Raw genomic sequence first — 15,734 nt, forward strand, 5'->3', positions numbered from 1 at the left:
TAATTGTAAATGTTAATAAGCTGTTAATATAAGGCCTAGACTCTCTGCAGCCATTTCCCAGAGGGTAGGTGGTCAAACAGTCCACGGACGGGATCCTCCTGAAGAACTACAGAGGTGTCAGGATGTAAAACAACTAGAGAATATTTTTCTCATTAATTGCCCATTGGCTTTCTATTAATTATTTACTAGTGGTTAATAATTCAGTCAGCAAAAGATATCTCACAAACCATTGTCCTTTTTGCATATTCGTCTGAGATGTGTACTGAGTAGCTGCAGCCTCCCAGTCCTTTGTTGCATTTCTTCCCCCTCTCTCTCTGAGGTGGTTTCTTCCCATGTTTCCAGTCTATCTTGACTGATAACTAACTAATAAGGGTGAAAAGGTTAAAAAAAAAAAAAGAAAAAGAAAAAAAAAAGTCTTAAAACTTAAAAAACAAAATGCAACAACAAGATAAGGTACCCCACAAGGTGGCAATCCCTCAAAATGGTTAAATAATTCTAAAAATTGTAAAAAGTTACAATTCAGACATTCTTTGCACAACCCACTATGAGTGATCCATTTCACACACAAATAGTCATGTGATCCATTGTTAATGAAATAAGATAAAGATTCCATGGTCATGGTAGCAGTTTGTGGCTGTACCAATGCCGACACATTTAAGTTTAGACTTGTCCTTGTTGACATTTGCTAATTAGTACTACACATGAACAACAGCTAAGGACAATGGGGATGTCATTACTAAACTGATGTCTTGGAGAAATGTACAATTTGACCAGATGGTGGCACTAGATGCAAGGTGAGGGTATCATCAGCAGAGTTTCATAGTAATCCACCAAATAGTTGAGACATCCAACTCATAACATAAATTTCAACCTCACGGTGGCGCTAGAGTAAGAAAATGTCAGGGGATTCATGCTCTGCAAAATGTCATCTGAGTCCATCCTGTAGTAGATATTAATAAATTTCAGTCTGGACAAAGGAGTGGACCGACTGACATTGCCATCCCTGGGGCCATGCGTGGCTGAAAATATTGAATATAGCTGCTTTATGGATGTGGGAAGATTGGGGTTAAAATAAAGGTCAAACTCCAGTCTTGCTCATGAAAGTCAGACTCACTGCATGCCTATCAAGTTATTGAGAAATGAAGGTCCTTCACAACATGCTGTGAGTTTGACCTGGGTGGAGGAACTTTACAACAGTTGGCCTGTGGTCTTTTCCTTTGTTAATGATTTCTTATGATCACCATCACATATTTCCCAAGACTGTTCAGATGCTTCGACTCGATGTGTTGTTTCATTTTCATTGCACATGTGGCTGACATTCTCCCTTGTAGGACTTGTTGGATAAACTCCAAAATGCATCATCTTTCTTTTTTAAGAGGTCAAGGTTTGGAGATTGCAGATGAAAAGTCTATAGTTTTGCATGTTATTTTATTTCATTTTATTTTATTACCATTTGTTTATTTTTATTTTTTAAATTTTGTATAACTTTATGATACCTTGAAACTACTAGAGCCCATTGCCGCCAATGTGATGAGAAAAAAAAAAAAAAACTATAAAGACCCTATAAAGTTGGAGCTGTGTTGTTGGACATCTTCAGAAGTCCACTATTCACCTTCCCTTTAGCTCTTCACCAATTCCTGACAATATAATTGGGTACTTAGCAGCTCGCATGTTCACAAACCAGCTGCTAAGGTTGTTAGTGTGCAATTTGGTGCCCAGCAGGTGGCATAGAGTGGGTTTAGCTGAGCTTTTTTGGTGAAAGCAGCTGGATGCCACAGCTGGAAAAGGGACTGATGAGAGTGGTGACAGAAACCAAAACAGTGAAGTTACAGGGCATGAAACCTAAGACACTGCGGTAGAAATTTATTGGACACAAAGGAATGTTTTCTTTGTTCATTGACATGATAGTTAACCTGAGACGCCTCTGAGTCCTTCACACTTGACCTACTTTTATGTTTGGAGGCTTTAGGTGTGATCCAGTGATAAATGTTCTTGACCGAGGGTTATCCACATTCTTTTGCCCTCTCCCTGGGGGTGTGACTGCATACGTGATTCTGTATGATGTGGGATATACTGTATGAAGCTGAGTGAATCTTACTTTCAGTTTTATTGATTGAATTGAAGATTGACCAGACGTACAAGTAAGCAACAGCTGCCAGTCAAGGTGGGGGGGAACCTCCTGAACCAGGGGCCTGCTCCAAAATGTCTATTAGCTTGACTTGATTAGTTTGACCTTTGAACTTACTTGTTGGCCACCAACTTGCCAACATGATGAAGATCTTGATTTGTGATTTGAGATTTTCCAAAGTTTTTTTCCAGGGAGACATGTCATCAGCCTCACACAGCAGGTCTGGGCACCATGTCCGCAATCTAAAAAGGTAGCCCTGAGAAAGCCAGAGATGCTGCAGCTTTTCTCTCTTTTCCCAGATTCCCTTCAGGCAAACAGCAGTGATTCAGCGAGCAGTGTGCCTCCTATACCAAGAAAAGTACTAGCAACCCACACACCTACACACCTTGCACACTATAAGGTCACAGCATAAATATTCATCCTCTTAATCTTGGGACTGATTGTTGTACTTTCCCTTTCCAAAAAAAAAAAAAAAAACTTATGAAGGGGGATTTTGTCCATAATCTCTGGACATGATTATTGGTTCAGTTCAATTTAGTGCAACTTTATTGGGTTTTTATGTTTGGCAAAACTTATTAAAGGAACTGTTTGAGATTCAGTGAAATACATATTACTGTGTTCTGTCTCATTTCTCATCAGCACTAAGATGAATATATACCTGTGTGCTCACTTTATCTATGTTGCTCTGCGCTCTTTAAGAGTGCATATGTCTCCTCAGGTGTGTTGATTATTAACTGATGACCCCTCTTACTTGTGAGGACCTATGTGCATATCTGGTGCTTAGGCAATATATTTGACATGAATGAGATAAGTGTGCTGGTGCCATGATCTTTTTTCAATACATGAAGTTTCTAATTCTGAATTTAGATATTACTGATAGTAAAATTAGGTTGAACCAGGTATGGTATCAAAGGGATCAACAGCTGACTGAAAAGAGGAGACCCAGCAACTGTGCCTCCAACTTGAGAAGAGAAATTTACAGACAGATGATCATGGACCAGGTGGAGAACCTAGAAAATCTCCAGGACAAGGAGGAGAGGAAAAGGAAAGAAAAGCAAGACAAGGAGGAGAGGAAGAGGGAAGAAAAGTAAGACAAGGAGGAGAGAAAGAGGAAGGAGGAGTGGAAAAGGAAAGAAAAGCAAGAGAAGGAAGAGAGGAAGAGGAAGGAGGAGCGGAAAAGGAAAGAAAAGCAAGAGGAGGAAGAGAGGAAGAGGAAGGAGGAGTGGAAAAGGAAAGAAAAGCAAGAGAAGGAAGAGAGGAAGAGGAAGGAGGAGCGGAAAAGGGAAGAAAAGCAAGAGGAGGAGCAGAAGAGGGAAGAAAAGCAAGACAAGAAGGATGAGACGAAGAGGGAAGAAAAGCAAGACGAGAAAGACAAGAGGAAGAGGGAAGAAAAGGAAGACGAGCGGAAAAGGGAAGAAAAACAAGACACGGAGGAGAGGAAGGGGGAGCGGAAGAGGGAAGAAAAGCAAGAAGAGATGGACGAGAGGAAGAGGGAAGAAAAGCAAGACAAGAAGGACGAGAGGATAAGGGAAGAAAAGCAAGAGGGAAGAAAAGCAAGACGAGAAGGACGAGAGGAAAAGGGAAGAAAAGCAAGACAGGGAAGAAAAGCAAGAAGAGACGGACGAGAGGAAAAGCAAAGAAAAGCAAGAGAAGGAGGAGAGGAAAAAGAACAAAACCGAGGAAAAGACAGAGGAGAAGAACGAGCTCTTCAACGGCTGCGTCGGTGAGAAGAGTGATGGTGACAGTGAGGTGGAGGAAGCTGCAGGTTGTTCAACTTGTGTAACAGCAGGTCCCTCTTCCCCCCCCCCCCCCCCCCCACCATGTCGTCACCCCCCCCTCCAGCCTGCCCTCAACTCCGGCCTCAACCCCTTCCCCTTCCGCCACCCACACCCCTATTCTCCCCCAAACCCCACCCTCACCCCCTCCCCCTACCCCCAAAGGACGACCGGCGTTATGTGGGTTTACTCCTGGTCCTCCAATGGGCATGTCGTAAACATTTCTAGGAATGGTAACCGTTCTTCTTGAAACAATGAACACATGAATGCATCAATAATAATAACCCAATATATAATAGAAATGATTATGAAATGGTCCGCTCTGCATAATGAGCACTTTTAAGGTTAATACTGTGAATCAGGTTTTGATTGCAGGATTTTTACACTGTGGTATTTGTACTTTTAAGGATGTAAAAGATATCAGTACTTCACTGGATGCTTTATCGTCAGAGATATGAAGTTCAGGAGAAGTTTTCCATTTTTGTTTCACTGTCTAAGGAGAAAAAACTCGGGCTCATTTTGTGTTCACAGTTCAGTCGGTGGTGATAATGCACTGTGTCTATATTTTCCAAGCCAATAAAAAAAAAAAAAAAAAAAAACCCACAAAGAAGAAGAAGAAGCCACCAGTGCTGTGGCTGTACCGACCAACTGGACCGTCCAGACAGTCCTGGAGGACCGTAAATAAGCTGTTTTAAGGTGATTAGTTTCTGCCTCATAAAACCCTCTGGACAGAGCTGGTTTGTCCCCTTGCTTTGAGTCTTTGTCAAGCTAAGTTAACCAGCTGCTTCTTGGCACGAAAGCAAATAAGTGTATTTCCCAAAATGTCGAACCATTCATTTAATGGACTTCATTTTATAGTCATTGAACAGAAGATAAGTGCACGTAGCCATCATCTTTCAGCAGATAATGTGGAGAAGGTGAGAGGCTGGCAGCTTTTTCCTCAGCTTTACATGGTACGTCTTCGGAGAAGTCAAACCAGATCCTCCCTCAAGTTCATCCCAGTCAAGCTTTCCGGCCTCAAAGCCTTTCTAACACGTAGTTAATGTTGTCAAACGGATGCAGTTCGGTCACTTTTAGACATCACACCCTCCTGGTTAGATTAAGTAAAAGATCGTTCACTCTTGGTTTCAATCAGAACACAAACTCCCGTCTATTCTGTGAAAGTCATCTGTTCGTTTGACCCATCCATCCGCCCACCTTCCTCCATGTGCTGATTTTCTTGCTCTTTATACTCCATCACTTTGCTCTGGGTATCAGCTGAAAGCCCGGTGTGTCTCATACAAATGTTTAAGGGCACCTTTCGGGTCTATGAGACATTGAGGGGTGTGACAACACAGTAGTATTTGACCCACATAACCATAGCAATGCATTAAAGTGATTTTGAATGCAATGCTCTGACTTTGTAAAAGATGGCACACTTAAATAAGGTCATCAAATCAAACACCGTATGCATGAGGCTGTTGTGCTGGTGAGACCTGTGTTTCCTGTTCTTTGGCAGCTGCACAGACTTTATATTTCTCTCTACAGTCACAATGCAAAGTGTTTGAACCTTTTCAGCGAACAGGCACAAGGTGTGAGTTTAATATGAGCGTGAAGCATTACAGGTTTCCTCTCTCCAGGTGCTATCAGCTATGTCCTGAACACAGCTGAAGGATTACGAGTATGTGTTATACTGAGACACTGTGCTGACCAGTCTCAAGGAAAGAGTTCTTTGAACTGGGCCATCAGTTTATGGTTCAACTGATGTGCTTGTGAAGTTACTCTTGTCCATTAACATACATGAAGCAGCATAACCTCCCAGATGATATTAGACAAGCCCTGACTGACCACTTCTAAGTCAAAGTTAAAAACATTGCTCTGCCCAGCAGGCCTAATGGCTATAAGCCGACCTCCTTAGGATTTGAATAGCTTTCACTGTAATTGTTATTGTTATTAATTTAGTTGTGCCTGTGAATATGGGAGCATTTGCTGTGTTCTTCGATCTTTTATTTCACTTGGTTTAAGCTTCACCATACTTTTGAATTCTGTATCTGTGTATCATTTGCCTGTACTTTTGCACTTTTTAAATCATAAGTTGTTCACCTTAACTGTATTTTTATTACCGTTAAATACATTGAATTGCCCTGGTGGATGAAACGTGCCATACAAATAAAGTTGCCTGATGTACATACTATAAACCCCCCCCTTTTTTTCTTTCTGAAGGAAATGCAGCCTCCTTTGGAAGTAGGAACTTACGAGGATCACAGGAGGGCAGTATTACACCAGATTTTACCCAGAGGTAAAGGGGGTCTGCAGATCTATAACAATTGCAAGTGAAGACTAGACTGAACTGATGCTCTTAATCACAATAAAATGTAAAATAGATAAACACAAGTCCAACATGTCAGAAGTGAAATAGATGTAGCTCATTGGTCAGGGCAAAATGTAAAACTCACTGAATTAAAAAATGAACATTAATATCAATAATAAGTATTATAATGATAGTATAGTACATAATAATAATAGTATAGTATAATAATATTCTACAGATTTTATAAAGGCAAATTCATTTAGAATATACTTGTGAAAATGTGACTCATCTGCGTATCTTATCCATGTGAGGAGAGTGTGTGAGGATGCCCTGCACGAGTGGCACTTCACAAACCAGTGACACAGATCAGATATGGCTGAAACCGTGCTTGCAAGTTTCTGAGCTCAGCACATTGGAACGTGGTGGAACCTAGAGACAAACCTGTTAGTACGCAAACCTGTTAGTACATGCTACGAAGTAATGAGTGCATAGAGAGTTTTTGAGGTTTTTTTTTTTTTTCAGTAAAGAGCTTGCTCTTTAGTCTTTTTCTAAAGATCGAGAGGGACTCTGCAGAATGAATTGAGTTTGGTAACTCGTTCCACCACCGGGGAACCACCGAAGAAAAGAGTCTAGCTAGAGACTTACAGAGTTTTCGAGCTGGCAAGTGGCAACACCAGGCGCCATTCCTGAGCAGAGCGTAGTGGGCGGGAGGGAACATGTGCCTCAGCAGCAGAAAGCAGAAAATATTAACATGTTAAAATCGAATCATACATGCATTTTTAAGTGCGTTGCTGAAGGCATGTGTGTCCATAACTGATACAGAACAGCTCACCAACTTTCCAAGTATAGTAATATCAAAGGCATGTTTTACAATCAAGGTGAAAGTCCAAAGGAAAGATTGTTAATGTTGGACTTTAACAAATGAACTGTGTACAGTAGGGCAAGGCTTCTTTTTCAAACACAAGGTCTCCCAGTCCCTCGGCAAGAATTTGATGAGCTATGACAGATTGTGAAAGAGAACTACAAAAATATGCATATATAGTTATCTCTTTCAGTGGCATTGAATCTGACAGCCTATGCCATGTGCATTTCTAGTGTGTAATGTTGCTCTGCTTCTAACATTTAAGTCTGTTCCCACTTTGCCGTTGTACTACAAATGTTAGTCACCACCAGCCACATACAAGTGTACATATTGAAAAAATGTAACAGACTCTGTTTTAGGAGGTGTTCTTTTGTTTATTGAGATTATTGGCACAAAGAATTAAATGATAAACATTTTGACAGAGTTAAAGTGTTAAACACATTCCAAAAACTGAGATAGAGTTCCCACCGATGTGGAAAGTCATACTGCACCAAGTAATACAATCCACATAGCTAGACATTATTGCAGTTTAGTTGACATATAACCTGTCAATTAAATGTGTCTTCTAGCATGGCAAACCACATGAATGTGATACAGAGCACCAATGAGAATCCAAACCTTCCTGAGCTTAGTATTGTAGCTTAGTATTGTTTCTTGTCAAGGCACAAGGTCCAGCACTGAATGAATGGGAGCAAAGGAAAAAAAAGCCCCAAGAAATTTGAGAATGCTAACAAAAAAAAAAAAAATCAATTTCCTACACTGACAAAAACCTGCGATTGATCAGCGTTTAACAGCAAATGTTAAGAATTGTTCATTTACTTTTTCTGATGTGCAGTACAAAATGTGTAATTATTAGTATTGCATTGTGGGGTTGTTAGCAGAACGTTCCATGGACCCTACTCTGTGTACTCTACACAGTACAGAGCATTAACACTTCACACAAATAAAATGAGGACAGTAAATATGGGCCACTCTACGGGAAATAAGGAGTAATTTTGGACACAGTGCGTTATGACTTTATTAATACAAATTCAATGTTTCAATGAATTCAAGAGGAACGCCAAGGCCCACTGGAGAGTGTAAACCCTGATGACTTTATGCACTCATGCAAAACCTGATTTGACTAATTTATGGCTGCCAGAAAGTCCTGACAGCTCATGATGAGTTAGGAGTTACTAATCAAGTCGCTCACTCGACAGCACTTCTCTCTCTGCTTTCTCACTCTTTCTGTTTGTGGTTGTAATGAATATTTTTGCTGTTACAGTACATGATGATGAGTATCAACTTCGACTTGCACACAGCTTTTTGCTAATCTACTCATCTCTAATGTGGACACACTGCAGTATCCCAGCCAAAAAAACAATCTGTTCTTTTGAACTGCTAAAATTACAATAATACTCCATTTAGACAAAAGGCTAAGTACAAACACCCTGCGATGGAATTTGTGAATGTCTTTCCTTACTTCTTGTCACTGTACTGCGCAGCACTCTGAAACCACACCTTCTCCACCTGCTCTTTTCCAAGCTCCCACATTTGAGAGAGAATGTGGATGCCTGTCCTGGACGTAATCATCAGATACTCTTCATTTTCTGGATGAATGGTCACAGAGTAACGAGCTAAAACCAACGACTGGCAGAAGCGACTCAGCACCAGCATGAAGAGACATTCTTTCTCTGCCTCGTTGAGGGGAAGCACACTTTCCCAGCCCGCGAGGACATGCCCACCCACCTCTATGGGTTCAGGGTGCCGCGTCATCATGTACATGATGGTGATGGCTAGCTCATGGATGTAGTAGCCGGTATTCATATCTCCAAAATCAAGGATGCCAGAAATCCTGTAGCCATCACTCTCATCAGGTTGCACGAGCACATTGAGGTCATTGAAGTCACCGTGGTTAATGCCTTAGAACAGAAAGAAGGGAAAGGCTGTCATTTATGGCAACCAAAATACATGACCACTCATGTATTCAGTGACACATCCAGTTTTCATATATGCTGCCAATGAGAAGCCCCAGTTATGTTAAGGGAGGTGAAAAGAAGAGTGCTGTACTGACCTGCTCCCTCGCCCAGGTGTTCACATAGCATTTGATACAGGGCAGTGTCAAAAAAGACAATCTATAGGAGAATCTAACAAATACTTATCACACTCACACTCGCGGAAATGAGAGTATTTGGGGGCCACAGAGGTCTTATACTGATGAATGACAGACTTCACAACCTCCTGAAGAGGATCTCCATCTAATACTTTGATGTATTGTTCCAGGAGGGGAATATTTGACAGGCTCCATATGAACTTCTCTCTCTGCAGGATGCTGAGATGAGGGTGCTCCAACTGAAAAATAAATAATGACAAAACAGAGAAGCAGAAGGCAGAAGAAGAAGTACAAGACATAAGTAAAAGGAACACCAGTAAAAAAAAATGTAATCAGCTGTTAACTGCTTTAGTTATCAAAGCTCATCAATTGCAGAGGTCCAGTTTGATGTTTAATGAGCAGCGAAGGGCTGATCCTTTATTACATACAGTACTACAAAATGAATTTTATTGTAATCTATTACAGTTACTGGGAAAAATGGGACATTAAGTTGCAATTACTTATCAAAACGTTGGTGCAAAATGAGTTACATCTGAATATAGCCTTTTTGGTAAAATATGACATTTATTCTGTTGCTTTCCATCATTTTGATTCAATTCCATGCTGGAACGTCTTTGTCTCTGGACAACGCAGGTCAGCCAAGCCGTTGGGACAAATTTGGGTCCCACGCCATCAAGGGTAGGATGGCTTACGAGGAGATGTCTCTACATCTAGACAGACTCCATTCACTGGGCAGTATCAACTCAAATTTAGAGCACTGTTTTTGATTAGTTTTCTTGTTGGAATTTACACTGTTTGCCAGTCAAATCAATGAGGAACATCTACCATGCATGCAACCAGCTGACCACATCAAGGCAGGTGGCCATGGCGTCGGACAAGAACACCTTTCAGTGCTGGAAATTCAACTGTATTTTCCTTATGAAATCAAAAAGGGGCTGTAACATTACTGTACAGTGTAAAGCTTGTTTACCACAAAGAAAATCTTAGCTAAAGCACATCCTCCTCCAATAGTGATGTAGGTTGAATATGTGAGTGAACTTTTTGGGACTTTCCAGCTGTATCGCCCAGTTTCAAACACTGGTAATAAACAGTAATCAAATTTATTCAGTTACATGACTTTGATGAAGTAATTAAAATTGTTCCATTGTGTCTTCTATAATGCAATCTGTCATCTATTCCATTTCAAAAGAAACCGTCCCATCAATGTTTGTACATTATCTGAACTGCATTGTAAAATAATGCAAACATGGATGAAAACGAAGGAGCATACTGACAGTAACTTCATGAGTTGACTTCAATTCAAAACAACACCAGCTGTGGTAAATATAGTCACTTTAAAGGACCAGTGTGTAAGATTTAGAGGATCTACTGACAGATATTTTCATGTTGCACCTCCATGTTTCTACAGTGGCCGCAAGATGCCACTAAATCCTACACACTAGTCCTTTATTTCAGAAACCAACCTCAAAGTTTTGTCTTGAGACAATAAACGTTCACATATTGCAGCACTTTGCCGTCACAATAATTCAGGCATTTCCGTAACAGATAAATGACCTTGAAGTTTCACAGGTGTGTTGCTGTTATACCTGTTGTAGGACTTTGTCCATTCTGGCTGCTGTCTTGCCCATTTCATACAGTAAATGTGGTGTTAAAGAAACCTTGGAAATTGTGCTTCCATGTAAATAGGTCAACAGCCGCACGAGGTACGTCTGACAGCCATGGCCACTATCTGTGAAAAGACAGGATTAGTATTACAGCCATGTAGCGGTCATAAAAGCAGGTATTGCATGTGACCTGTCTGTTGTGGCCTTGTTCAAGGGCACTCTAATCATTTCTAGAGTGTGGGTATTAACATTACAGAGGACATGAACCTGCCACAGTCTGCTATATTGGAGAAAATTGAAGCTACATATGTGCTTCTTTCTGCTTTTTTTTTTCCTTTGTCTTGAGACAAGAGACATTAGTCTACCCCCTCCAACGGCAACATTCCCACAGTGTAATGTACTGCTTCTCACGAGCTCTCTATCATGTTGCCCAAGGCCATTATAAACTCTGTTTACACGCTCACAGACAAAAGTAACTTATTGCTGTTACTTTCAAATGTCAATTAAGCTATAAAGACATGAAGACATGAATTTACCACTCAATATCACTGCACTACTGTATGGAGTGTGGAGGGAATGCTTGGAATGAGAACAAAACAGAAACACTTTTTATTTCTAATCATTATGGACCTGAATTATAAACTTCATGAAAATAACTGTGTTTAATGTCACTAGTTAATTCTAATGCAATTAGAAAATGAAAATGAAAATGGCATTTGACGTCTTCTTGTCAGCTAAGCTACTGGACATTTCTCTTTCAGTGTCAGAATTCCTCAGGTCTGGATTGTGTGGGTGGTCTCATACCTATTTCTTCCAGGCTCATGAGCTGCCCTGAGGTGGTTAGCTGAGCTGTTTGGGCAGGAAGTCCGTTCTGGTGCAGGAAGGACATGGCGCACGTCTGCATCTCGATCAGGGTGGGGTATTTACTGTCCTCCGAGTTCATTATCTTCAGCACATACTCGCCACCCTCGACGGGCGCCACATAAAAGTTCTGGTCACTGTAGCTCGGCAGCGAGTGAATTTTTGATGGCGTCAGATTGAAGAGCCTCTGCACTAGCTCAACCACCTGAGGCTGGCTGAAGTTAGGCTTTGTATGTTTCTCCGACATTACTGCTGAATGAAAACAACATGTTATCAGAGCAAAAAGATTTTAGTAAATTTCTTACAGTGTAAAATATAAATTGTCGTCTGAAACTTCCAAAAAGTGTATTACAGCAAGCTGCACCCCTCTTTAGGAATCAAAGTAAACATTTTTGCCATTATGTAATTATTTTTTATTTCATGACTGCTTTTATTGTTGTGTGATTCTTGCTGTTGTTTGTCCCTACCAGGACATGTTAAAGGCCTCCTCACACACCCTCGAGGTAGTGCTGAGGTGGTTTGTTAATCTGTAACACATTTGTGCATTTGCAGCATGTTTTCCAAATACTGCTGTGTCGTCAGATTGATGAAGAAGTGTTTTAAGTTGTAGTGCATTGAGCTCTCTGATGCACATTTGTCCAGCTTCTCCAACGTGTGGATTTGCAGTTTTTCTGTATCATCAAAAACTGAATCCTGAATGAATAAATAAATGAATAAATAAATAAATAATTCTTTCGTTTTCTTCTGATGCTGTTTTGACAAAATAGCACATAAAACATGACACCTTGAACTATTTTCTGGTGAAAACATGAAACTTGGGTGCACGCCAACTTCCAGTCAAATTCCTTTCAGACTATCCAGTAACTACCACCTCTGCGGATGACTTTTGCACTCACTGACTTGTAGTGGAAATTAGCGTGTAGCCTTCACTCTCGGAGTCAAATCAACTTTTTTTTTCGTTCAGCATTGGCGAGAATCACGTAACGACGGTGTGACAACTCATGAGTTTGATCAAGATAAAACGCTGCCATGACCTGCACATACTCATTAGACATGCATCGTCGAGGACAGTGTGTAAATAGGAAGATTAGTAGAATATTACACTGGTCCACGTCACTCATAGCTAGCTAAGGCACGCTCTTCCATTCAACACAATGCGTGTGATTTCGGCAGACTGGGCTGTTACCTTGAGAAATAACAGCCGTGAGGACTAATAATAACAGACGTTATTCACGTGTCAGTACACCTACCTCAGGCTGTGTAAAGACACCTCGAGAATGCAGATATAACGCAGCTTGACCGCTTTACCGCTTTACCGCTAACATCCTGCTATATATGTGGACTCAATAGGACGGCGATAGCCAATCTAATCACATCCGGTGGGATTTTCAAAATATATCTAACACCATGAAAGTAGGTTTTGGCAGCAGTGCAAAAAGAGTATAATGCTTGTTGTAACACGAATCTGGCTTGCCATTAATCAGTTTGTTTCAAGACATACAAAATACCTGTGCCTGAGCAGGAAAAAACATAACTTCCGGTTTGTAATTTCGACGTTAAGAGAGCCGAATGGTAAAGGAAAAATCGGTTGACACCAGATTCAAGTAAATGCGGCTAATCTTCACAAACTTTTGTATTAAAGTATCTAACGGTAGGACATCTGTCAAAGAAGAATGAAAGTTTGAATTCTACTCCATATTGGATCGAATTAAATATAAATTGAATAAGTTATGGATAGAGGAAAAGGTTGTTGAGCCACACTGTAAACCCGGAATAGTAGGCTCTACTCAAAAAAATCAAGGTAACTCGTTGCCTTAAATTTTTAAGTAATGAAGCATTAGTTGAGTAAGTGAAGTGGACTACGTTCAATGTACTTGAAGCTCCTAATGGAATGGAATAGAACATTTAAGTTGAATATACTAATAACTGAGTTACAGTAACTGAAGATACTTAGTTTAAACAATCGTTTCCCACCCATTTATTTAACTCAGCTTGTTTAGTAAGCATCACTCCATTACCAATCCAATGAAATTGTATATTCTGACCAAACTTAACTTTTTTAGTTCCTGAAACTCAAAATGTCTTTCAATCCATACAGCCATGTAAAATACATACATACCGCAACATTACATTGATCCAAAAAAAAAAAAAAAGCCAGAAGGTAGGAGTGCTGTCTGGAACTGTTTTTCTTTTTTTCCAGTTTTTTTTCCGGTACCAGTCTCACAGGTTCCTTTTAATTGTTTGCTTCTTTACCATTCAGGTCATACTCCCTGACGAAGGCTCCCAGCCGAAACGCGTTGGAGCACTTTTAACCTCTTCAGCCATGTAATTTAATAAAGGCTTTTTAATACTTTTTCTAAAATCAAGATCATTACATTGATCCAATTTGCTTCACCGTCTCAGCTCAACTTCAGCTGTCTGGAAGCAAGCGGACATATCAGCTCGGTGTCAAGTTAAAAACACGGCAACATGAAGACTTCTGAGTGTATGCAGAGTCCGGTCATAAAACTTGAGCTTTGCGCAGTGGATGTCCGCTCGGTGTTTTTTTTTTTTGTTGTTTTTGGTTTTTTTTTCCACACAAAGCGGACGGTCGCCAGACACGTCGGACCAAAACACAATTGTTATGACCGGGCAGACTCCACGTACTCACACTGTGTCACACAATAGACTCCGCCACAGCAATTCAGCTGCGCCAACTTACCGGGACGTTCGCTGGTCCGTGGTCCGTGGTGGAGCTGGGTAACTGGCTCTGGTGTCTGGTGTAGCGGTGTGGTACTCCCGTTCTCTCGTTGCGTTGTGTAATTTATCAATGAAGACCCTCAAGGTTGGCAACGCGCCCTTTATTTAACATCTGGCAGAAAAATTAACACAGTCAGCCTCAGGCCCGGTTCTACGAGGGTGCATAAGCATGCATTGCACCCTCAGTTTATGTGTCTGCATGCTCAGTTGAAAAGAGGAAAAAAAAAACTTAGACAAGTGCGCGCGCGTTAGGGCACGTCACTCATCTGCGTCCAGCGAGCAGTTACCTGCATCAGTAACGCTACTCTCTGCTGCACCGTTAACACAAGTAAATAATGGATATTCGAAAGTGGTTCAAGCACAACCACGCCAGCAAGTCAGACAACGGTGGTCGTGAGACAGAGACTCGATCTGAACTTGAACTTCGTGAAGTTAGCTTAGCTGCTGCTGGGGAGCAAGCAGTACCCTCGTCCGGCTGCTCACTCCTGCCCGAGCCGCTGCCGCCGCAGCCCCCCCCCCCTCCCCCCTTCACCCCAAGACCCAGAGCAGGCGCCCGGCCCACCCGACGACCTAGGTATGGAGGAGCCACTTCAAGTGCGTTTACAGAAGTATCCATCATCATTTTTTGGAGGAGTAAAGCGTTCGTTTTGCAGCTCATGGTTCGATAACAGAGAATGGCTAGAATATTCCTGCAAAAATGATGCGGTATTTTGCTACGCGTGTAGAAAGTTTGGATTTGGCCATAGTAAAAGAGATGCCTTCACCACTAGTGGCTACAACAACTGGCGCCATGCTCTTGTGCGTGATAAGGGACTGGCAAGGCATGAAGCAAGCAGAGAACACATGACATCAGTGGCGTTGTGGCAGGAGAGGATCAGAAGAGAAGGGACTAAGACTGAGGTGTCCACGCTTGTGAATGAAGACCAGCTTGAGAGAAACCGCACTTATGTGACATCTATTGTGGACATCATTCAGTTCCTGGCTGTAAACCAGCTCCCTTTCCGTGGCTCTGTTGAGGCTTTGGATACAAGAGGTGAGACAAGTAGCTAGTGGTCTTTTTTTAGCCATGATGGATTACACACTTAAAAAGGACAAGGACTTAAAGAAGATTTTTGATACCATCCCTGCCAATGCTACATACACATCAAATCATATACAAAATGAAATCATTGAACTAATGAGCAAAATCATAACTGAGGAAATTGTAAATGAAATTGGAGATGTGTGGTACATATTAAAAGTGGACAGCACCAAAGACCCCATGGGATGTGAAAATATCTCAATAGTGCTTCGCTTTGTGGATAAAAGTGACAACAGTGTGAAAGAGAGACTTATTTCAATGCCAACCAGTAAACACTGTGATGCTAAGGCTCTAACTCAACT

The 15,734-nt window shown here is 41.2% G+C and overlaps 1 protein-coding gene across 2 annotated transcripts; it reads right to left on the minus strand.

Annotated features, from left to right (window-relative positions):
* Window positions 1-7,412: 7,412 nt before the first annotated feature.
* hykk.2 (hydroxylysine kinase, tandem duplicate 2) lies at window positions 7,413-12,980 on the minus strand. 2 transcript variants are annotated; one of them, XM_076722012.1, is made up of 5 exons: window positions 12,863-12,980; window positions 11,556-11,861; window positions 10,734-10,876; window positions 9,206-9,386; window positions 7,413-8,956 (listed from the first exon to the last, which is right to left on the minus strand). In XM_076722012.1, exons 2-5 carry the CDS (start codon window positions 11,857-11,859, stop codon window positions 8,514-8,516), a joined length of 1,071 nt encoding a protein of 356 aa, XP_076578127.1. In that variant the 5' UTR covers window positions 11,860-11,861; window positions 12,863-12,980; the 3' UTR covers window positions 7,413-8,513. The 2 variants fall into 2 exon arrangements, with proteins under 2 accessions (XP_076578127.1, XP_076578136.1); XM_076722021.1 differs by having other exon boundaries at window positions 11,556-11,864; window positions 12,863-12,951.
* Window positions 12,981-15,734: the final 2,754 nt, after the last annotated feature.

Source organism: Chaetodon auriga, chromosome 3 (genome assembly GCF_051107435.1).
Source record: "Chaetodon auriga isolate fChaAug3 chromosome 3, fChaAug3.hap1, whole genome shotgun sequence".
Classification (NCBI taxonomy): Eukaryota; Metazoa; Chordata; class Actinopteri; order Chaetodontiformes; family Chaetodontidae; genus Chaetodon; species Chaetodon auriga.